Source organism: Mobula birostris, chromosome 3 (assembly GCF_030028105.1).
Source record: "Mobula birostris isolate sMobBir1 chromosome 3, sMobBir1.hap1, whole genome shotgun sequence".
NCBI lineage: Eukaryota > Metazoa > Chordata > Chondrichthyes > Myliobatiformes > Myliobatidae > Mobula > Mobula birostris.
Genome location: NC_092372.1, coordinates 215770881 through 215795864, shown reverse-complemented (window position 1 = coordinate 215795864; position 24984 = coordinate 215770881). Strand labels below are relative to the sequence as shown.

At 47.6% G+C, this 24984-nt stretch overlaps 1 protein-coding gene across 2 annotated transcripts in view; it reads left to right on the top strand.

Annotated features, from left to right (window-relative positions):
• LOC140195560 (NEDD8 ultimate buster 1-like) overlaps nucleotides 1–19648 on the top strand; it is a 49932-nt gene extending 30284 nt beyond the window's left edge. For both annotated transcript variants that reach the window (XM_072254091.1, XM_072254092.1), the window contains 5 exons: nucleotides 7717–7824; nucleotides 9641–9793; nucleotides 11025–11135; nucleotides 14385–14493; nucleotides 15818–19648. In XM_072254091.1, the coding sequence (XP_072110192.1) occupies nucleotides 7717–7824; nucleotides 9641–9793; nucleotides 11025–11135; nucleotides 14385–14493; nucleotides 15818–15978 (642 nt within the window). In that variant the 3' untranslated portion in view covers nucleotides 15979–19648. The remainder of the gene's footprint in view (nucleotides 1–7716; nucleotides 7825–9640; nucleotides 9794–11024; nucleotides 11136–14384; nucleotides 14494–15817) is intronic.
• The last annotated feature ends 5336 nt before the right edge of the window (nucleotides 19649–24984 follow it).

Here is a 24984-nt window from a genome sequence, read left to right as displayed (position 1 = left end):
ATCAACAGTTTCTGAGATCCTCAAACAACCCCATGTGGCACTAACTATCATTCCACGGTCAAAGTCACTTAGATCACATTTCTTCCCCATTCTGATGCTTGGCCTGAACAACAACTTCTTCTTCTTCTTCTATTTCCGGCAGTTTAGATGCATCTAGGCACTTTACAGCCCTCTGCAGGATGTATAATTAATTATAGAACTTCAAGGAACTCAAATTCTAGAATATAACCTAGTCTCACGTATAAACTGAATAATAAACTCTTCAATCAGATGTTGATGGCCAAACAAAGATTTAATAGAAAACCAAAATAAATTTAAGCCAGATAGCCTCTTGAACAACATGGTTCTTTCAATTTTGTGTCGATTACAGCTCAGCAAAACATGCTGGACTGTCTCTGGACTACCACAGTCACATAATCCAGCAGGATGTTTTGCTATTATCTTTAAATAATAGTTTAACCCACACTGCCCTAACCTAAGTCTTGTTAATTTCACCATATCTCTACGACTTAAAAGGTAACAGTCTGAGACCTTTTTAACAAGTGGGTGACTAGAAAAATAATGCCTGCCCCTTAATTCATTTTTCCAATCCCCCTGCTACTTCTTCTCTATACCTTTTTTAATCCTACTTCTCAATTGTGCTAGAAACATAGAAACATTGAAAATAGGTGCAGGAGTAGGCCATTCTGCCCTTCGAGCCTGCACCGCCATTCAGTATGATCATGGCTGATCATCCAACTCAGAACCCTGTACCAGCCTTCCCTCCATACCCCCTGATCCCTTTAGCCACAAGGGCCATATCTAATGCCTTCTTAAATATAGCCAATGAACTGGCCTCAACTGTTTCCTGTGGCAGAGAATTCCACAGATTCACCACTCTCTGTGTGAAGAAGTTTTTCCTCATCTCGGTCCTAAAAGGCTTCCCCTTTATCCTCAAACTGTGACCCTTCATTCTGGACTTCCCAACATCGGGAACAATCTTTCTGCATCTAGCCTGTCCAATCCCTTTAGGATTTTATACGTTTCAATAAGATCCCCCCTCAATCTTCTAAATTCCAACGAGTATAAGCCTAGTCGATCCAGTCTTTCATCATATGAAAGTCCTGCCATCCCAGGAATCAATCTGGTGAACCTTCTTTGCACTCCGTCTATGGCAAGACTGTCTTTCCTCAGATTAGGGGACCAAAGCTGCACACAATACTCCAGGTGTAGTCTCACCAAGGCCTTGTACAACTGCAGTAGTACCTCCCTGCTCCTGTACTCGAATCCTCTTGCGATGAATGCCAGCATACCATTCGCCTTTTTCACCATCTGCTGTACCTGCATGCCCACTTTCAAAGACTGGTGTATAATGACACCCAGGTCTCGTTGCACCTCCCCTTTTCCTAATCGGCCACCATTCAGATAATAATCTGTTTTCCTGTTTTTGCCACCAAAGTGGATAACCTCACATTTATCCACATTAAATTGCATCTGCCATGAACTTGCCCACACACCTAACCTATCCAAGTCACCCTGCATCCTCTTAGCATCCTCCTCACAGCTAACACTGCCGCCCAGCTTCGTGTCATCCGCAAACTTGGAGATGCTGCATTTAATTCCCTCATCTAAGTCATTAATATATATTGTAAACAACTGGGGTCCCAGCACTGAGCCTTGCGGTACCCCACTAGTCACTGCCTGCCATTCTGAAAAGGTCCCGTTTATTCCCACTCTTTGCTTCCTGTCTGCCAACCAATTCTCTATCCACATCAATACCTTACCCCGAATACCGTGTGCTTTAAGTTTGCACACTAATCTCCTGTGTGGGTCCTTGTCAAAAGCCTTTTGAAAATCCAAATATATCACATCCACTGGTTCTCCCCTATCCACTCTACTAGTTACATCCTCAAGAAGTTCTATGAGATTCGTCAGACATGATTTTCCTTTCACAAATCCATGCTGACTTTGTCTGATGATTTCACCGCTTTCCAAATGTGCTGTTATCACATCTTTGATAACTGACTCTAGCATTTTCCCCACCACCAATGTTAGGCTAACCAGTCTATAATTCCCCAGTTTCTCTCTCCCTCCTTTTTTAAAAAGCGGGGTTACATTAGCCACCCTCCAATCCTCAGGAGCTAGTCCAGAATCTAAAGAGTTTTGAGAAATTATCACTAATGCATCCACTATTTCTTGGGCTACTTCCTTAAGTACTCTGGGATGCAGACCATCTGGCCCTGGGGATTTATCTGCCTTTAATCCCTTCAATTTACCTAACACCACTTCCCTACTAACATGTATTCCCCTCAGTTCCTCCATCTCACTAGACCCTCTGTCCCCTACTATTTCCGGAAGATTATTTATGTCCTCCTTAGTGAAGACAGAACCAAAGTAGTTATTCAATTGGTCTGCCATGTCCTTGCTCCCCATAATCAATTCACCTGTTTCTGTCTGTAGGGGACCTACATTTGTCTTAACCAATCTTTTTCTTTTCACATATCTATAAAAGCTTTTACAGTCTGTTTTTATGTTCCCTTCCAGTTTTCTCTCATAATCTTTTTTCCCTTTCCTAATTAAGCCCTTTGTCCTCCTCTGCTGAACTCTGAATTTCTCCCAGTCCTCAGGTGAGCCGCTTTTTCCGGCTAAATTGTATGCTTCTTCTTTGGAATTGATACTATCCCTAATTTCCCTTGTCAGCCACGGGTGCTCTACCTTCCTTGATTTATTCTTTTGCCAAACTGGGATGATCAATTGTTGTAGTTCATCCATGCGATCTTTAAATGCTTGCCATTGCATATCCACCGCCAACCCTTTAAGTATCATTTGCCAGTCTATCTTAGCTAATTCACGTCTCATACCTTCAAAGTTACCCTTCTTTAAGTTCAGAACCTTTGTTTCTGAATTAACTATGTCACTCTCCATCTTAATAAAGAATTCCACCATATTATGGTCACCCTTACCCAAGGGGCCTCTCACGACAAGATTGCTAATTAGCCCTTCCTCATTGCTCAATACCCAGTCTAGAATAGCCTGCTCTCTAGTTGGTTCCTCGACATGTTGGTTCAAAAAACCATCCCGCATACATTCCAAGAAATCCTCTTCCTCAGCACCCTTACCAATTTGGTTCACCCAATCTATATGTAGATTGAAGTCACCCATTATAACTGCTGTTCCTTTATTGCACACATTTCTAATTTCCTGTTTAATGCAATCCCCAACCTCACTACTACTGTTAGGTGGCCTGTACACAACTCCCACCAGCGTTTTCTGCCCCTTAGTGTTATGCAGCTCTACCCATATTGATTCCACATCTTCCCGGCTAATGTCCTTCCTTTCTATTGCGTTAATCTCCTCTCTAACCAGCAATGCTACCGCACCTCCTTTTCTTTCATGTCTATCCCTCCTGAATATTGAATATCCCTGAATGTTGAGCTCCCACCCTTGGTCACCCTGGAGCCATGTCTCTGTGATCCCAACTATATCATAATCATTAATAACAATCTGCACTTTTAATTCATCCACCTTGTTACGAATGCTCCTTGCATTGACACACAAAGCCTTCAGGCTTGCTTTTACAACACTCTTAGCCCTTATACAATTATATTGAAAAGTGGCCCTTTTTGATTTTTGCCCTGGATTTGCCGGCATGCCATATTTACCTTTCACCTTACTACTTTTTGCCTCTATCCTCATTTTACACCCCTCTGTCTCTCTGCACTTGTTCCCAACCCCCTGTTGTGAACTAACCTCCTCTCTCCTAGTCTCTTTAATTTGATTCCCACCCCCCAACCATTCTAGTTTAAAGTCACCTCAGTAGCCCTTGCAAATCTCCCTGCCAGAATATTGGTCCCCCTAGGATTCAAGTGTAACCCAAACAACAGGAATTCTGCAGATGCTGGAACTTCAAGCAACACACATCAAAGTTGCTGGTGAACGCAGCAGGCCAGGCAGCATCTCTAGGAAGAGGTACAGTCGACGTTTCAGGCCGAGACCCTTCCTCAGGACTAACTGAAGGAAGAGTGAGTAAGAGATTTGAAAGTTAGAGGGGGAGGGGGAGATCCAAAATGATAGGAGAAGACAGGAGGGGGAGAGATGGAGCCAAGAGCTGGACAGGTGATTGGCAAAAGGGATACGAGAGGATCATGGGACAGGAGGTCCGGGAAGAAAGACAGAGGGGGGGAATGGGAACCCAGAGGATGGGCAAGGGGTATATTCAGAGGGACAGAGGGAGAAAAAGGAGAGTGAGAGAAAGAATGTGTGTATAAAAGTAAGTAACAGATGGGGTACGAGGGGGAGGTGGGGCATTAGCGGAAGTTAGAGAAGTCGATGTTCATGCCATCAGGTTGGAGGCTACCCAGACGGAATATAAGGTGTTGTTCCTCCAACCTGAGTGTGGCTTCATCTTTACAGTAGAGGAGGCCGTGGATAGACATGTCAGAATGGGAATGGGATATGGAATTAAAATGTGTGGCCACTGGGAGATCCTGCTTTCTCTGGTGGACAGAGCGTAGGTGTTCAGCAAAGCGGTCTCCCAGTCTGCGTCAGGTCTCACCAATATAACTTCCGTAACTTCCGCCACTTCCAACGGGATCCCACCACTAAGCACATCTTTCCCCTCCCCCCCCCTCTGCTTTCCACAGGGATCGCTCCCCACGCGACTCCCTTGTTCATTTGTCCCCCTCATCCCTCCCCACTGATCTCCCTCCTGGCACTTATCCGTGTAAGCGGAACAAGTGCTACACATGCCCTTACACTTCCTCCCTTACCACTATTCAGGGCCCCAAACAGTCCTTCCAGGTGATATACTGCGTCCGGTGTTCCGAATGTGGCCTTTTATATATTGGCGAGACCCGACGCAGACTGGGAGACAGCTTTGCTGAACACCTACGCTCTGTCCACCAGAGAAAGCAGGATCTCCCACTGGTCACACATTTTAATTCCACATCCCATTCCCATTCTGACATGTCTATCCACGGCCTCCTCTACTGTAAAGATGAAGCCACACTCAGGTTGGAGGAACAACACCTTATATTCCGTCTGGGTAGCCTCCAACCTGATGGCATGAACATCGACTTCTCTAACTTCCGCTAATGCCCCACCTCCCCCTCGTACCCTATCTGTCACTTACTTTTATACACACATTCTTTCTCTCACTCTCCTTTTTCTCCCTCTGTCCCTCTGAATATACCCCTTGCTCATCCTCTGGGTTCCCCCCCACCCCCGTCTTTCTTCCCGGAGCTCCTGTCCCATGATCGTCTCGTATTCTTTTTGCCAATCACCTGTCCAGCTCTTGGCTCCATCCTTCCCCCTCCTGTCTTCTCCTATCATTTTGGATCTCCCCCTCCCCCTCCAACTTTCAAATCTCTTACTCACTCTTCCTTCAGTTAGTCCTGACGAAGGGTCTCGGCCTGAAACGTCGACTGCACCTCTTCCTAGAGATGCTGCCTGGCCTGCTGCATTCACCAGCAACTTTGATGTGTGTTGCTTCAAGTGTAACCCGTCCTTTTTGTACAGGTCACACCTGCGCCAAAAGAGGTCCCAATGATCCAAATACTTGAATCCATGCCCCCTGCTCCAATCCCTCAGCCACGCATTTATCCTCCACCTCATTGCATTCCTACTCTCATTGTCACGTGGCACAGGCAGTAATCCCGAGATTACTACTTTTGTGGTCCTTTTTCTCAACTCCCTTCCTAACTCCCTATATTCTCCTTTCAGGACCTCTTCCCTTTTCCTACCTATGTCATTGGTACCTATATGTACCACGACCTCTGGCTCCTCACCCTCCCACTTCATGATATCTTGGACGTGATCAGAAATATCCCGGACCCTGGCACCAGGAAGGCAAACTACCATCTGGGTCTCTGGACTGCGTCCACAGAATCGCCTATCTGACCCTCTTACTATCGAGTCCCCTATTACAACTGCCCTCCTCTTCCTTTCCCTACCCTTCTGAGCTACAGGGCCGGACTCTGTGCCGGAGGCACGGCCACTGTCGCTTCCCCCAGGTAAGCTGTTCCCCCCAGCTGTACTCAAACAGGAGTATCTACTGTCAAGGGGCACAGCCACCGGGGTACTCTCTATTACCTGACTCTTCCCCTTCCTCCTCCTAACCGTGACCCACTTGTCTGCCTCCCGTGGCCCCGGTGTGACCACCTGCCTGCAACTCCTCTCTATCAACTCCTCACTCTCCCTGACCAGACGAAGGTCGTCGAGCTGCAGCTCCAGTTCCCTAACGCGGTCCCTTAGGGGCCGCATCTCGACGCACCTGGCGCAGATGTGGACGTCCGGGAGGCTTGGAGACTCCAGGGCCTCCCACATCCGGCACCGAGAACAACAAACTGGCCTCACACTCATACTGCCCCTCTCCTCAAATAACAACAAAAACTGAATATCAAACCTTCCTTGCCTTGCCCGTTTCCGCCTAAGCCCGTTCAGCCAAAGCCCTTAAGCCTTCACTCTGCTCCCGGCTCACTCCGCAGCCCGCAAACTACGCTGCCCGCTGTATGAGGCTCTGTGCCTTTTAAATCTTCCGCGCTTCACTGCCCGACGTCACACGCCTGCGCAGTCCCGCCTCTCTGAACGCCGATGGAAAAAAACCCGAAAAATTCAAAAATGGCTTCCTCCGCACTCCCGCTCCGATTCTCAGACTTCCTTCTCCAAATTCCCCTAGGACTTTACCTAGGGGAACTCTAATTTCTACTTGCCTGCTCTGTAAGGAAGACTTTGCAATGCCATCCACAATTTCATTTCCCTCCACCCCAGCATGCCCAGGTATCCATGAAAATCTAACTGCACAACCCATCTTCCTTACTCTAAACAACACTAAAAGAATCTCAATAACTATGTCAGGATGGGCTTTTGATTTATTCCTTTTTATAGCCTCTAAGGCAGCAGCAGAATCCGAACATATGATAACCCTACGTGATCGAAAGTCTTCTATCCACCATAAGGCCCAGAGGATTGCTAATAATTGTGATTGAATCCATTTAGTTTTGTCCAACACTGCAGGCCCAACTGAATTCATCTTAAATGCAGAGGCACTTCTCCCATCTCCACACATAATGCCGGGACTGATGTTGTTCTAAAAGCTCCACAACAGAGTCTAAGTGCTTTGGACTGCACAGTATCTGGTTTTCCAAGTACTGCCGTAGCAGCGGAACCATAAGCAATACAACCATAATCTATAACTGATCTAATCATAGCTAGATATATTAAGTACATAGTTTCCCGCCCTGCTCCCCAGTCACATCCAGCAATACTACTCATAACATTTAAAACTTTCTCACACTTTCCAATTGTTTTATCTATATGAACCCTCCACGTTAAGTCTTTCATCAAACCAGACACCTAAAAACTGAACAACAACTTGATCATGTCTGCATGCTTTTACACATTGAGTTGCTACCACATGATTGGCTGATTAGATATTTGCATTAATGAGCAGGTATACAGGTGTACCTAATAAAGTGGCCACAGAGTGTATGCGGTGGTAGTGGCTAATATTAAAAAACATCCTTTTCTGGTGATTCTAGGAAAGTTTCGGGGAGATGTCAGGCATAGGTTTTTCACACAGAGGGTGGTGAGTACCTGGAATGAAGTGCCAGAGATGGTGGTATAGGTAGGTGCAATAGGGACATTTAGGATTAGATTGATCATGAAGCAGGTTTACATAGGTCAGCATAACATCATGGGCCAAAGATTCTGTATTTTTGTACGTTCTATGTTCTACAGGACAAGAGTGGAAGGCACAGGATCCTGTTCCTACGGCTTCTGGTGCTTTGGGGGGTATGGTTCTTCCATAACAACAATTTGGGCCAATCTAAGGAGGACTTTGGCAAGGTAAAGCATTTAGTTTCAGGTTAAAATGTCAAGTTTCGAGATCTCTCTTTTCTCATTCAAGCAAGTGATGAGCTGGGAGGGTTTGCATTTTGACCCAAAGATTGATGGTGTTGTAGATGGTGTAGAAGGTTGCCATAGGTGTCAATTGGACAACGTCAGGATGTTGGAGAAGTGAGGGGTAGAGTTCAGCTCAGGGAAGTGTGAAGTGATTCATTTTGGAAGGTCAAATCTGAAGGTAGAATACAGGATTATTGGCAGTGTGAAGGAACAGAGAAATCTTGAGGTCATGTCCACTGACCCCATAATGCTGTCGCACAAGTTGATAGGGTGGTTAAGGTGGTGTATGGTGTATTGGTCTTCATTAGTTGGGGGATTGAGTTTAAGATCCATGAGATAGTGTTGTAGCTCTATAAAACTCTGGTTAGACCACACTTGTCCAAGCACAAAGAAGGGAAGGACCTTCTGCAAGGTGTTCCTGAGAACCTCCTTGGTCTGTATGTAACTTGGTTTATTATTTCTTATTCCATTACTTGGAATATTGTGTTCAGTTCTGGTCACCTCATTCTAGGGAGGATGTGGAAACATTCGAGAGAATGCAGAGGAGATTTAATAGGATTCTGCCTGTTTTATGAAGATAGGTTGAGTGAGCTAGGGCTTTTCTCCTTGGAGTGAAGGAGGATGAGAGGTGACTTATAAAGGTGTACAAGATGATAAGAGGCATAACTCGTGGATAACCAAAGACTTTTTAGATAATATGAGAGGACATAATTTTAAGGTGATTGGAGGAAGGTATAGTGAGGATGTCAGAGGAATGTTTTATACACAGAGAGTGGTAGTTGTGTGGAACACCCTGCCTGGAGTGGTGGTAGAGGCAGATACATCAGGGACATTTAAGATACGCACATACATGATGGCAAATGGAGAGCTTTGCGGGAGTGAAGGGTTAGATCGATCTTAGAGTAGGTTAAAAGGCTGGCACCACATCATGGGTTGAACAGACTGTGCTGTAGAGTTCTATGTTCTGCGTTAAAGGAATGAAGAGGTTAGGGGCAGGTGAGAATGGATTCAGTGTACCCATTCTCTCACAGTAATATCATTTATCCAGCCTTTTTAACATCAGAAAAGTTCCTTGGTTTCTAAGAAGTAATAACAAACGAAACTCGGCCAAGTCACATATCAAGTTATTGTGACAGGAAAAGAATTTAAGAAGCAAAAAAAACCATAGATGCAGGGGTCTGAAATAAAAATACTCAGCCGGTCTGGCAGCATCTATGGAAATGAATAAACCATCAATGATTCAGGCCAAGACCCTTCTTTGGACTAAAATATCGACTGTTTATTTCCCTCAATAGATGCTGCCTGACCTGCTGAGTTCCTCCAGCATTTTGTGTGTGTGGCTCTGGATTTCCAGCATCTGTAGTATATCTTGTTTTTTTCCCTTTGAAATGTCAACTTTGTCTTTCTGTCCATGGATGCTGCCTGACCTGCTGAGTACTTTTGGCATAAAAAAGGTCAAAATAAGTCTGAGAGGAACAGAGAAAGGTAGAGAGTGAACCTCACAGCTTACACAGCTGCAGGATCTCGGCAGGAAGAGATGACGGTGGTATGGAGTGGTCAGTTACAGCAGGGCTGGATGTGAAAACACGGCCGAGAATTTTAGCATCAAGGTGTCTGTGGATGTGCGGTGAAAGGAAATCAGACTCTGCAATGCATTCATTCTATGCTGTTTCTCAGTGCTGAGTCCAGCAAAGTCTCAATGCTTTATCAATACTGGTGAACCATCTAACGAGCTTGCTGTGCATCCTTCCACATTTAGGCAGAAAAGCTGCTGGATCAACTGTCGGTGGACGACCTTTCAGTGTCCACCCTTGTGAATGAAGGCTACAGCACCAGGGAAGCCCGACTTGCTTTACGAGCCATGGATGGTAACATTGAGGAGGCCAAGTCATACATTGAAGAAAAGAGACAGGTTGGTGCCTCAAAGGGTAATCTTAGAGTCATAGGTCATAGAGCACTACAGCTCAGAAACAGGCCCTTCAGCCCAACTAGTCCGTGCCAAACTACTATTCTGCTTATTCCATTTGCCTGCACTCAGACCACAGCTCTCCCATCCACGTACCTATCTAAACCTCTTGTAAATGCTGAAATCAAACCCACATCCATCACTTCCACTGGCAGCTCGTCCCTCACTCTCACCACCCTCTGAGAGAAGGAGTTCCTCCTCAAACATTTCACCTTTCACCCTTAACCCATGACCTCTAGTTCTAGTCTCACCCAACCTCAGTGGAAAAAGCCTGCTTGCTTCACCCCATCTATACCCCTCATAATTAAAATGCTTTTGTCAAATCTCCCCTCATTCTCCTACGCTCTAGGGAACAAAATCCGAATCTACTCAACCTTTCCCGAAAACTCAGGTCCTCAAGTCCCAACAATATCCTCGTAACTTTGAAACTGTATCTATTGATCTTCACACTTTTCCTGGTGTTAATGGGAATGCCATAATGGAATCTTCCAACAAATCGTCCCATTAGTCCTAATCTATTAGCTGAAACATCAATCCATTAACCCAAATCCTCCCCCACTCCGCATTCTGCCCCATTCCTCAGCCCCTTCCACCAATTCATTTATATCTTTCTTCTTCCAAGTAACAAGAACATGAGATAATGAGGTAAAGAGCCCTTAAGAGTGAGATCATTGGTTGTAGCAACATTTCAATGATGGGGCAAGTGAGTACAGTTATCCCCTTCTATTCAAGAGCCCGATGGTCGAGGGGTAGTAACTGTTCTTGAACCTGGTGGTGCGAGTCCTGAGGCTCTTGTAGCTTCTACCTGATGGCAGCAGTGAGAAAAGAGCACTGAAGTGGATGGGCGAAGTTGCAGAAGACCACCGACATACTCAGTGGCTACTTTATTAGGTACGGGAGTGGCCACTGTCTATCTGGTCCTGCTGCCACAAAACAAATAATTCCACAACATATGTCAGTGATATTAAACCCGATGATGATACGGGAAGGGTGATGGTAGTTACGAGCTGCCCCCAGCATAATGCTCGGACTGTGTTGGTCGTTGACACAAACAACGCATTTCACTGTAGGTTTTGATGTATGGGCGACAAATAAAGGCAATGGGTAACTGTTTCTCACTGCCTCAGTTACTTTGCTCCAGGCAACTCAAGCTTTTCCCGCTTCCCATTTTGAACAGGAGCAGAGAGCAGTGAAAAGCAAAAGGCAAAGACTCCACAGGCCCAGTGACATAGACAATTCAGATCGCGGCTCGCCCGAGAGGAATGGGTCGCCTGAGCAGATAAACCAGGTGAAGTAAAACACAGCCAGGAGAGGTAAAGTAAAAACTCGGAAATCTGTCACAGACTATGACATCATAACAATAAAGAACATAAAATAACATAAGAGCAGTAGTAGGCCAATCAGCCCAACAGGCCTGGTCCACCATGAGTGCTTTATTATACATCTCAACACATTCTCCTGCCTTCTCCTTCGACATCCTGACTAATCAAGAACCTATCAATCTCTGCTTTAAATATACCCAATGACATGTCATCCACAGCCATTTTGTGGTAATGAATTCTACAGATTCATCACCGTCTGGCTGAAGAAATTCCTCCTCATCTCTGTTCTAAAGGGATGTCCTTGTGCCCCTGGTCCTAAACTCCCCAACAATAGGAAACACCCTCTCCACATCTACTCTATCTTGGCCTTTCAATATTCGATATTGAAATTCCAATAAGATCCTCGTCCCATTCTTCTAAATTCCAGTGAGTACACTGCCAGAGCCATCAAATGCTCCTCATGCATTAACCCTTTCATTTCCCAGAGCTGGCTAATCTATTATGCATGTTAAGCTGAAGACCCAATGTTGGCCTCTGTAAAATCCCTGTTTTAGCAGGTGTCTCCCTCAAGTGCTACGTCACTACCAGCCCAGGGACTCCCACATTACTGGCAACTGGTAATTGGCTTATTATTATTTCATGTACCAAAATCCAGTGCAAGTCTTTCTTTTGCATGCCTCCCATACAATCTATCAGTACATCGAGGGTAGAACAAGGGGTAAAACAAGGGGTAACCGAATGAGAATATAATGTTACAATTATAGAGAAAGCGCAGTACAGGTCGACAAGGAACAAGGGCCTTGAGGTAATCTTCTCACAGTGGGATAGAAGCTGTCCTTGAGTCTGCTAGTCTGTGTTTTCAAGCTTTTCTACCTTCTCCCCAATGGACGGGAGGAGAGGAGAGAATGACCGGGGTGGAAGGGGACTTCGATTTATGTTGGCTACTTTTCCAAGGCAGTGGGAAGTGTAGACGGAGTCCATGGCGGGGAGGCTGGTTTCCGTGACGTGCTGAGATGTGGCCACAGCTTCCGCCGTTTCTTGCGGTCTTGGGCAGAACAGTTGCCGAAAGGAATGCAGCTGAATAGGATACTTTCTATGGTCCATCTGGAAAGGTCACCCCACCTCTTCTTACTGCATGTGCCTTTAAATCCAGGCAGCATCCTGGTAAACCTCTTCTGCACCCTCTCTAAAGCCTGCACATCCTTAATGTAGCAACCAGAATTGGATGCAGAATCCCAGCTGTGGCCTAATCATGTGGCTGTCCTGAATGAACAGTGACAGGCATCCAAGTTCTGGTGCTCCAACTCCCCGGAGTGTGGAATAGCTGCCACTGTCCCTTTAAGACTCAGACCACCACCACTCAGGCCTGCCACATTCCTTCATCAGTAGTCTGTTCTTAAAGGGCTTGTGCTGAGCATTCTGTACTCAATTCAAGATTCAAAGATTCAAAAAACTTTATTGTCATTCTAACCATACATCAGCTCTGCAGGGCAGAATGAGACAGCGTTTCTCAGGAGCAGTGCAATCATAACATAACAAACGCAACACTAAATAATAAATATAACAATAAATAGTAAAACACAACAGGCACATGTCAGTTAAAATCAGTTATAAGTGTCCAGTGCAAGTTAAAAGTGTCCAAAGCAGAGTCAGGTGGAGCAGCTATTTAGCAGTCTGACTGCCTGTGGGAGGAAGCTGTTTAGTAGCCTTGTGGTTTTAGTTTTGATGCTCCTGTACTGTTTGCCTGATGGCAGAAGAACAAACAGTTCATGGAGAGGGTGTGAGAGGTCTTTTATGATGTACCGTTGTCTTCTGGAGGCATCGACTCTGAGAGAGGTCTTGGACAGAAGGTAGGGAGACCCCAATAACCTTCTCTGCTCCCCTAACCACCCTCTGCAAGGCTTTTTTGTCAACAGCACTGCAGCTGGAGTACCAGGTTGTGATGCAAAAGGTCAGCACACTCTCAACCGCGCCTCTGTAGAATGTAGTTAAGATGTTGGTGGGGAGTGATGCTTGTTTAAGCTTCCTCAGAAAGTGCAATCTCTGCTGGGCCTGTTTCACAATCCCAGTGGTGTTCCTGGATCAGGTTAGATTGTCCAAGATCTGCACCCCAAGGAACTTGATGTTTTCCACTCTCTCCACTGCGGAGCCGCTGATGCTGAGGGGTGTGTGCTCAGGCTGAGACCGTCTGAAATCGACGATCGTCTCCTTGGTTTTGGTGACATTAAGCATCAAGTTGTTATCACTGCACCAGCTCTCTAGGTGTCTGACCTCCTCCCTGTACATTGTTTCATCATTTTTGCTGATGAGCCCCACCACCATATCATAGGAGTTCCATTTCTAGTACTACTCGTTGTGATTTTGCCTTTGGATTTTGTTTGTGTCGTCTTGTTTATTTTGAGTCAGAGTCAATTCTAGACCTTACTCAGTATGTGGGTTCACTGCCATCCATAGCTCTCTTGTTACAAATCACAGTTTTATAATACTGCAGCTTAACTCAATACCTTCGTTAATAAAGGCCTTCTTTACCACCCTATCAACCAGTGTATAGACCTGGACCCCAATATCCTTCTGTACTGAGCCCTCTGTAATATATAGAGGGGGGTAGGGGTGACTAATTAGAATGGGTGATCAGATTAATTGCCTGGAGGAGGCAAACGTTTAAGATGTTGTGAAGTATTTGTTTCAATAGCCCTTTCCAGAAAGACCAATGAAGTGCAGAGTTTGTCTGTGAGGAGTTTGCATGTTCTCCCCGTGGCTGCGAGGGTTTCCTCTGGGTGCTCTGGTTTCCTCTCATGGACATACGGGTTATTAGGTTAATTGGTCACATGGGTGTAATTGAGCAGTGTGGATCAGTGGGCCTGTTACCATCCTGTTTCTCTAAATGATAAAATTTTTAGAAGTATAGATCAGCACATTATGGGCCGAATGGCCTGTCCCATGCTGTACTGTTCTCTGTTTCAAGGTACAATGAACGCCCTGTTGTTTCTGAAGAACGCTGGGGATTAATAGAGTAGCGTCTCTCTGGAACTGGTATTGGTCCTGCGGATATAATCATGTGCTGGCAAAGATGACAGACACAATAAACACAGGAGCAAGCTTCAGTCTCCCAGCTAATGAACATGAACTGTCGACAAGACAAGGCAGGCAGGTTCAGATGAAAAGTGACGTGGACATGCATTAAAATAAACACTTTGTTTTGTGATGATGTTCAGGAGCCACCTACCAGTGCCAATTCCGTACCTGTCGCTGGATCGAGTCTGTCAGCTTCTGCAGATGGAACCTCATCTTCAATCTCAGAACCTACTGTCCTTGCACCAACAGGTATGTCCGTAAGACCATAAGACAAAGGTGCAGAATTAGGACACTTGGCCCGTCAAGTCTGCTCCACCATTCCATCATGGCTGATTAATTATCCCTCTCAACCCCATTCTGCTGCCTTCTCCCCGTAACCTTGGATGCCTCGACAAATCAAGAACATGTCAAATTGCACTTTAAATATACCTAATGACTAGGCCTGCGCAGCAGCCTACTCCGCAGATCCTCCACCGTCTGAGTAAAGAAATTTCTCCTCACCTCTGGTCCTGGACTCACTCACTATTGGAAATATCCTCTCCACATCCACACACACTCAGTGATTCAGGAACAGCTTCTTCCCCTCTGCCATCCAATTTCTGAATAGACATTGAACACTACCTCACTACGTTTTTTAAGTTTCTGTTTTTAACTAGTTATCTTAATTTTAAAAATGTTATATATATATATATCTATATACTTACAGTAATTCAGATTTTTTTCTATATTTATCATGTATTGCATTGTACTACTGCTGCAAAGTTAGCAAATTTCATGAAACATGCCGGTGACATTAAACCTGATTCTGATTCCGATTCTGTCCAGTCCTTTCAAAATTCAATAGGTTTCAATGAGATCCCACCTCATTCTTCTGACCTCCAGCGAGTACAGGCCCAGAGCCATCAAATGGTCCTCATACGTTAATCCCTTCATTTCAGAGATCATTCTCATGACCCTCTCCAAAGTCAGCACATCCTTTCTCAGGGGAGGGCCCAAAGCTGCTCCCAATGCTCCAAGTGGCAGCTCATCAATGCCCTACAAATCCTCAGCATTACATCCTTGCTTTTATATTTTAGTTGTCTTGAAATTAATGTTAACATTGCATTTGCCATCCTTACCACAGACTCAGCCTGCATGGATGGAGGCCAATTAAACATTCAAAATTATTTGGCCATATCTCCACCCCGCCATCCTGATCTTTTCTATAGCAGGGTGGAAAACCGAACACAACGTTCCAAATGCAGGCTCACCAACAGCTTGTAACGCTGCAAGATAACCTGCCAACTTCTATACTCAGTTCCCTGACTCGTGAAGGCCAGCCTTCTTCACCAGCCTGTCTATCTGTGACATCTCTTTCGGGGGACTGTGTACTTGTACCTCGAGGTTCTTCTGTAAAGCTCCTAGGTCCTTCCTAAAATATTTTTAATAATGGATATGGAGAAAGTAAGCATAGCAAAGGGATTTGAGTGCCTTCAAACACGTGTCCTATGCATTACCGAACTAGATAAGGTGGTTTCATCAGACCGCCTGGATTATCTTTGTGGTTTTAACGTATTTATTTCCCAATTATTAGGAGCCCAAAGTGATGATGAAGATGACCAAATATTGAGAGAAATCCTGAATTACCTGCCTAACGATATCGATGACTACATCGACCTGTCCCTGGAGGATGAGGAAGACATTGTGTATGAATACAAGACCAAGATGTCGGACTCAGCACAGCACGTCAGCTAAAAGTGAATCAGATTCTGATCAAAGTCACAGCAAGTGACCCCCCCCCATCCCTCCCCACTGATCACCCTCCTGGCACTTATCCCTGTAAGCGGAACAAGTGCTACACATGCCCTTACACTTCCTCCCTTACCACCATTCAGGGCCCCAGACAGTCCTTCCAGGTGAGGCGACACTTCACCTGTGAGTCGGCTGGGGTGATATACTGCGTCCGGCGCTCCCGATGTCGCCTTCTATATATTTGCGAGACCCGATGCAGACTGGGAGACCGTTTTGCTGAACACCTACACTTTGTCCGCCAGAGAAAGCAGGATCTCCCAGTGGCCACACATTTTAATTCCACATCCCATTCCCATTCTGACATGTCTATCCACGGCCTCCTCTACTGTAAAGATGAAGCCACACTCAAGTTGGAGAAACAACCCCTCCCTCATATTCCGTCTGGGTAGCCTCCAACCTGATGGCATGAACATTGAGTTCTCTAACTTCCGCTAATGCCCCACTTCCCCCTTGTACCCCATCCGTTATTTATATACATTCTTTCTCTCACTCTCCTTTTTCTCCCTCTGTCCCTCTGACTATACCCCTTGCCCATTCTCTGGGTTCCCCCACCCCTTTTCTTTCTCCCCAGGCCTCCTGTCCCATGATCCTCTCATATCCCCTTTGCCAATCACCTATCCAGCTCTTGGCTCCATCCCTCCCCCTCCTGTCTTCTCCTATCATTTTGGATCTCCCCTCCCCCTCCCACTTTCAAATCTCTTAGTAACTCTTCCTTCAGTTAGTCCTGATGAAGGGTCTCGGCCTGAAACGTGGACTGTACCTCTTCCTAGAGATGCTGCCTGGCCTGCTGCGTTCACCAGCAACTTTGATGTGTGTTGCTTGAATTTCCAGCATCTGCAGAATTCCTCTTGTTAGCAAGTGACCCTACCAGGTTCCTGATGAGACGCAATGGCCAACAAAAATCTGCACATTTACAGCACACCAGCACCCCCTCACGCAGCCAGGCACAATCCCATAAGACACAGAAGCGAAATTAGGCCACTCAGCCCATGGAGTCTGATCTGCCATCCTATCGTGGTTGATTTATTATCCCTCTCAAACCCATTCTCCAGCTTTCCCCCGTGCCCTTTGACACCCTGACTAATCAAGGACCTATCAGCCCCCACTTTAAATACCGCCAATGATTTGGCCTCCACAGCTGTCCGAGGCAATAAATTCCACAGATTCACCACCCTCTGGCTAAAGAAATTGCTCCTCATCTCTCTTCTAAAGGAATGTCCTTCTATTCTGAGGCTGTGCCCTCTGGTCCTAGTCTCCCCCACTACAGGAAAACATCCTCTCCACTGGCCATCAGAGAGGTGATGTATTCTGACTGGCTGGTCGATCAACATGTCAATTTAGAATTCAACATGAGGACCAGACCTATCCCTCTCCATAGTTGCCTTCACACTGATGGAATATGATCACCAGATCCCCCACACACACTTTGTCATCTTGTTTTGCCCCATTCCCTAATAGGAGATCCAGTTTGCAGCCTCTCTCACTGGGATTTCTATGTATTAACCAAGGAAACTTTTCTGAATACATTTGACAACAAATATAATTGGGAGATGATAGAGAGTATAAATAGTAATGCTTTAAACAGTAAGCAGATCAAACAGCATCTGTGTGGAGCAGAAACAATCAACATGCAACTCCCCATTTGAACCTGTTGTTCCACGCTGCTGCCTGCCCTGGTGTCTGTTTATAGCATTTTCTGTCTTGGTGCTAGGTCTTCAATATTACCTGTAACATTTTGATTTTGGAAAATACTCTCAGTGGCCACTCTATTAGGTACAGGAGGTGACTGCTCTGACTCATCCACTTCCAGTTTCAAAGTGTTGGGTTTTCAGAGATGCTCTTCTGCATGCCACTGGTATAATGCGTGGTTATTTGAGTTACTGTCAGCTTGCACCAGTCTGACCATTCTGCTCTGACTAACAAAGAGTTTGTGCCCACAGAACTGCCACTCACTGGATGTTTTTTTTTGTCTCGCACCATTCTCTGTAATTTCTAAAATCCCAGGAGATCAGCAGTTTCTGAGATACTCAGACCACCCCATCTGGCACCAAAGTGATTCAAAGTCACTTAGGTCACATTTCTTCTTCATTCTGATGTTTGGTCTGAACAACAACTGAACCTCTTGACCATGTCTGTGTGCTCTTATGCATTGAGTTGCTGCCACATGATTGGCTGATTAGATATTTGCATTAATGAGCAGCAGTATCTAATAAAGTGGCCACTGAGTGTCTCTAAAACTTGCACAGTAGCGAAGTGATTATGTTGCTCAGATAGCAATTCACCAGTTTAAACTAATGATCTAACATTAAGGATTCACTACAACTGATTGGAAAATCCGATTCAGTTAATTAAAATACCTCGAATTATAATGATGTTACATTATATACCATGTAAACTGTGGAATGATCATAAAAATCCACTTAGTTATCTAATACCAATGAAGTGAAGGAAATATGCCATCTAAGCCCCAATGGTAAAGAAAGATTAGCTTTACTTGTCACGTCATACATCGAAACATCCAGTGAAATGCGTCGTTTGTGTCAAAACGCAGGGATTGCACGGGGGGGCAGCCCGCCAGTGTCGCCACGCTTCCGCCATTAACAGAGCATGCCCAGAACTCACTAACGCTAGTCCGTATGGCTTTGGACTGTGGGAGGAAACCAGAGCACCTGGAGGAAACCCATGCAGTCACGGGGTGAACGTACAAACTCCTTACAGGAACTGAAGCCCAGTCGCTGGCGCTGTGGGGTGATGTGCTAACCACTGCGCCACCATACCGTCCCTTGTGTACTGTGGAATACGTGACTCCAGGCCACTTCCACCAACATTGATGATTCTTAAGTATCTTTATAAATGCCAACAGGCCACTTATTTGAAGAGGTGATTCAAGCAGTTCAATAAATTCTTTGTCTGCCGTTGGTAAATGACTAAATAAACAAGACCTTGGTACGCCATGGTAGCTCAGTTCCGGCCATCGGAGTTCAGGGTTCAACTCCAACGTCCTCTATAAGCAGGTTTGTAAGCTCCTTCCTGTGTGTGTGCTTGGTTTTCTTCCGGGTGCTCCAGTTTCCTCCTTCAGTCCAAAAATGTCCCACTTGGGAAGGCATGAGTGCTCCAGTCCTCCACCCACACCACAACTGCAGAATAGAATCAACATCCTGGATGAGCAAGAGTTTTCCCCGCTGTCGGCTTGTCTTATCCTCCATCGCCCGGAGCGTTAGGAGCTCAACCGTGAGTGGCTCCACTGGCAGCAGCTTGCCACTCCAGACTGCCAGTAGGTATCTCCCCGCCTCCACTGTGCCCTACCTCCCGGGCCACAATGCCACCGCAGATTCCACGGTCTTCTCCCCTGCCTCCAACAACACTGATAATTGGTTAGTTCGTGGCAACCCACTTTCTACGCAGGCGAACCGGCTCACAAAATGGCGTGCGCGTCAGCAGAGAGGCCAGCCCCAAAGTGGAGCTGGGCTGCCTTCTTCACCAGCAAGGGGAGAAAGCCCACGCGTGGGAAGAGACTTTTGTAATGCACCTCTGATGTAATTTCCACCCAGAGAGGGCGGGAATGGAACTGCGTAAAAGCCAGTGCTGCGAAGTTTGAATAAACTAGTCTCGAGTGCGACTTACAGACTGCGTGTCGTTATTTCTAGCTCTGTGTGTAGCACATCGCTACATTGGTGACCCTGACGGTCCAAACGGGATTTGGACCAAAGATGATCGACTCTTCATCTGTTCACGCAGTTTCAATAAAACTGCCAACTTTCAGGACGCGGTGACCACGTGTGTGGTTTGACCAAGCAGAAACCCAGTTCCAGATTCGGCAGATATCTTCAGATTCCACATGTTACTATTATGTGGTGAGCTCCCTTGACCAGGTGACAGCCGCCCAGGTTGAGGATTTTATACAGTCACCCCCGCAGAAGGCAAATATGCAGCATTCAAAGCGCTGCTCATAGGGACCTTTGGCATCTCACGGCGTGAGCGAGGTGCCCGCTTGCTGCACCTGGACGGTTTGGGAGACAGGTGCTGTCAGCATTAATGAATGAGATGCTGGCCCTGGCTGAAGGACACAAGCCCTGCCTCATGTTTGAGCGGGCGTTCCCAGAGCAACTGCCTGAGGACATACATTTGCTGCTGGCCGACGCAGATTTCAGTGACCCCCGGAAGGTGGCGGCCCGGGCAGACATGCTGTGGAAAGCCAAGAAGGAGAGCGGGGCGTCCGTCGGACAGATTACCAAGCCACGCGCCCAACAGCAGGCCAGACCAGGCCTGACAACAGAGCGCACACAACCCAGAGGAAGGAGTGAGGAGGCCAATGAACAGTGGTATTTCTACCACCGGTGGTGGGGCACAGAAGCCCGCCGTTGTCACCCGCCCTGCAAGTTCCCGGGAAACGCCAGGGCCAGCTGCCGTTAATGGCTACAGCGGCTGGCCACCAGGACAGCCTCCTGTACGTCTGGGACGAACAGTCAGGACGCCGCTTCTTGGTCGACACTGGAGCAGAGATCAGCGTCTTACCCCCGACAGGGTACGACACCCGCAACAGGGAGACGGGACCCACCCAGAGGGCCGCAAACAGCGGCATGATACGGACCTACAGCACCCGCACAGTGCAGCTACAGTTCGGCGCCGGACGGTTCATGTGGGACTTTACACTGGCCACCGTGGCCCAACCACTCCTGGGGGCGGACTTCTTGCGAGCTCACAGCCTGCTGGTCGACTTGCAAGGGAAAAGACTGGTCCATGCCAAGACTTCCCAGACATTCTCTCTGGATGAAGCCAAGTGGCCAGCCCCACACCTGGACTCCATCACACTGTCTGACAACGAATTCACCAGAATCCTGGCGGACTTTCCATCAGTTCTGGCACTGCAGTTCACAGCAGCCATGCTCAGACACGGAGTACAGCACCACATTCCGACCCAGGGACCATCCCTCCATGCCCGCGCACGAAGGTTTCCCCCGGACAAGCTCTGCCTGGCGAACAAGGAATTCAAGAGGATGGAGGAATTGGGGATCGTACGACAGTCCGACAGCCCATAGGCCTCCTCCCTGCACATGGTGCCCAAAGCAGCCAGGGGGGCTGGAAACCATGCAACGACTACCACAGACTGAACGAGGCTACAACTCCAGACCACTACCCCATGCCGCACATACAGGACTTTGCAGCAAACCTGCACGGGGCAAGCATCTTTTCCAAAGTAGACCTCGTCCGGGGATACCATCAAATCCCAGTACACCCTGAAGAAATACCCAAAACAGCACTCATCACCCTGTTTGAATTCCTCTGAATGCCGTTTGGCCCGAAGAATGCTGCACAGACATTCCAGCGACTAATGGATGCGGTGGGACGCGACCTGGACTTTGCGTTCATCTATTTAGACGACATCCTCATAGCCAGCAGTAGTCGTCAGGAGCATCTGTCCCACCTCCGCCAGCTCTACTCCCGCCTGAGTGATTTCAGCCTCACGATCAACCCGGCCAAATGCCAGTTCGGACTCGACACCATGTACTTCCTGGGCAACAGGATTACCAAAGACGGGGCAACACCTCTGCCCGCCAAGGTAGACGCGATCCGCCACTTTGCCCGGCCCAACACAGTCAAAGGCCTGCAGGAGTTCATTGGTATGGTGAACTTCTACCACCGCTTCCTCCCCTCAGCAGCCCGTATCATGCGCCCTTTGTTCACCCTGATGTCGGGTAAAGGCAAGGACATTCCTTGGGACGAAGAGGCTGCGGCCGCTTTCGTTAAAGCCAAGGAAGCCTTGGCAGACGCCGCAATGCTGGTGCACCCCAGAACGGACGTTCCAACCGCCCTCACAGTGGACGCATCTAACACAGCAGTCGGTGGGGTGCTGGAGCAACCCCTTCAGCAGGCACCTACGGCCACTCGAACTCAAGTACAGTGCCTTCGACCGGGAGCTGTTGGCACTATATCTGGCAATCCAGCATTTCAGGTACTTCTTAGAAGGCAGGCCGTTCACCATGTTCACAGACCACAAACCATTGAACCGCGTTCACAAAGGTGTCTGATCCCTGGTCGGCCCGCCAGCAGCGACATCTGTCCTATATCTCCAAGTACGCGACGGACACCCAGCATGTCTCGGGAAAGGACAACCTCGTGGCAGACGCACTCTCCAGACCAGCTATCCAGGCCCTGTCCCAGGGGGTGGACTATGCAGCACTGGCAGAGGCGCAGCAGGCAGACAACGAGATGCCCAGCTACAGGACTGCAGTCTCGGGTTTGCAGCTGCAAGACTTCCTCTTAGGCCCAGGTGAGAGGACCCTCCTGTGTGACGTGGCTACCGGCCAACCGCGCCCCATCGTCCCGGCAGCCTGGCAGCGGTGAGTTTTCAACTCCATACACGGCTTGGCGCACCCATCTATCAGGACAACCGTCCGGATGGTCTCCAGCAAGTTCATGTGGCACGGACTTCGCAAACAGGTCAGCGGATGGGCCAAAACGTGCATGCAGTGCCAAACAGCCAAGGTGCAGTGGCACACCAAAACCCTGCTGCAGCAGTTCGAACCCACCCGCCAGAGGTTCGACCACATTCATGTGGATATCATGGGGCCCCCGCCAGTGTCGTGAGGAGCATGGTACCTCCTAACTATGGTAGACCGGTTCACGAGTTGGCCAGAGGTGGTCCCGCTCACCGACACCACCGCCGATCCCTGTGCCTGAACGCTGATTGCAACCTGGGTAGCATGCTTGGGGATACCGGCCCACATTACCTCCGACAGAGGCGCCCAGTTCACCTCCAGCCTGTGGTCGGCTGTGGCCAGCCTGTTGGGAACACAATTACACCACACAACTGCCTACCACCCACAGTCGGACGGACTAGTGGAACGCTTCCACCGTCACTTAAAGTCGGCTGTCATGGCCCGCCTGAAAGGGCCTAACTGGGTGGACGAGCTTCCCTGGGTCCTGCTCGGAATCCGCACAGCACCCAAAGAGGATCTGCACACCTCGTTGGCTGAGCTGGTGTACGGCACACCCCTGGTCGTCCCAGGAGAGTTCATACCAGCCCCAAGGGGGCAAGAGGAAGAACCTGCAGCAGTCCTGGACAGACTACGTGAAAGGCTCGGCAACCTGGCCCCCATACCGACTTCACAGCACAGACAGATCCTGACCTACATACCCAAAGACCTGCAGAACTGTAAGTTTGTATTCATGTAAAGGGGCGGACACCGGGCACCGCTACAGCGGCCCTACGAGGGGCCATTCAAGGTGATCAGGAACAACGGGTCCACGTACGTTCTGAACATTGGGGGGAAAGAGGAGGTTTTCACGGTGGACCGACTCAAACCGGCCCATGTGGACTTGGCGCAGCTGATCGAGGTTCAGGCACCGCGGCACAGAGGCAGACCGCCCAAACAGAGACTGATCCAGACTGTGGACATTGGGTGGGGGGGAGGTATCACCAGTTCTGGGGAGGAGGTTAAGTGGCGACACACTTTCAACGCAGGCAAACTGGCTCACAAAATGGCTTGTGTGACGGCAGAGAGGCCAGCCCCAAAATGGTGCTGGGCCTTCTTCTCTACCCGCAAGGGGAGAAAGCCCACGCGCGGGAAGAGACTTTTGTACTGCACTTCTGACATCGTTTCCGCCTGGAGAGGGCTGGAAGAGAACTGCGTAAAAGCCAGTGCCGCGAAGTTTGAATAAACTAGTCTCGAGTGCAACTTACAAACTGCGTGTCATTATTTCTAGCTGTGTGTGTAGCACATCGCTACAACTTCATCACTTGGAACATTCAAGTCTAAGCTGTGTCAGTGTTTTCCTAGCGTTGAAGTATCTGATATCATGTACAAACTCCATTGCCTGCTAACTGACCACCCCTCTGGGAAAAGGATCGTAGTCCGTGTTGGTACCAATGACGTACAGCAAAAATCTCAACTGCTCAAACGTGACTCTCGTGATCTCTTTGAATTTCGAAAAATCAGTGGCAAAGACGCTTTTATCTCCGGACCAATTCCACCGATGGACCGTGGCTCTGGGCGTTTTAGCAGGCTCCTCGATCTGCGCGATCGGCTTCAGACACGATGTACAGCACTGAACTTTGGCTCCACTGAGTGTTTGGGAACGCAGCATGTTTCACCAACCTGATCATCTTCACCCAAACAGTCTGGGCTCAGGGATACTATCTGCAAACATATTCCACTGATCTCTGGCAAACCCACCTGTCTGACTAATTACATTTGATCTTTCCCTAAACACTTCCTCCACACCATCCAGCAATTACACATCTTATTCAGACTATTCTCACTGGAAGGGCCCCCAGACTGAACTATCCTGTTAAAGGTGATAACAGAAATAGCCTTCTACACTTAAAAACTACAGAACCTCCCCTGTTGCATCACCCCAAGCTACTCTGTTTAAGATAGCTCTTCTGAATATGTGATCCCTTTCCAATAAAATTTTTACCTTAAATGATTTATTACCTCCACAGATCTTGATTTTATGTTCTTAACTGAGACCTGGTTAATATTAAATGACGCAAACAACAGGAATTCTGCAGATGCTGGAAATTCAAGCACACACATAAAAGTTGCTGGTGAACGCAGCAGGCCAGGCAGCATCTCTAGGAAGAGGTGCAGTCGACGTTTCAGGCCGAGACCCTTCGTCAGGACTAACTGAAGGAAGAGTCTCGGCCTGAAACGTCGACTGCACCTCTTCCTAGGGATGCTGCCCGGCCTGCTGCGTTCACCAGCAACTTTTATGTGTGCTGCTAATATTAAATGAGCTGTGTCCCCTTGACTATAACAGTTTCAGCACCCCAAGGCGGACAAGGTGGCGGGCTTGCCATCACATTCAAAAAACATTTTAGGTGCATTCTACTGTTTGTCGACAATTTTTCAAGTTTTGAGGTACATCTGTTTAAAATTCCTCTGCATTATCATTTGTCACTTCCCTAAATGAAATGCCTGCTTTCTCTCAGAATTCTTATCCGCT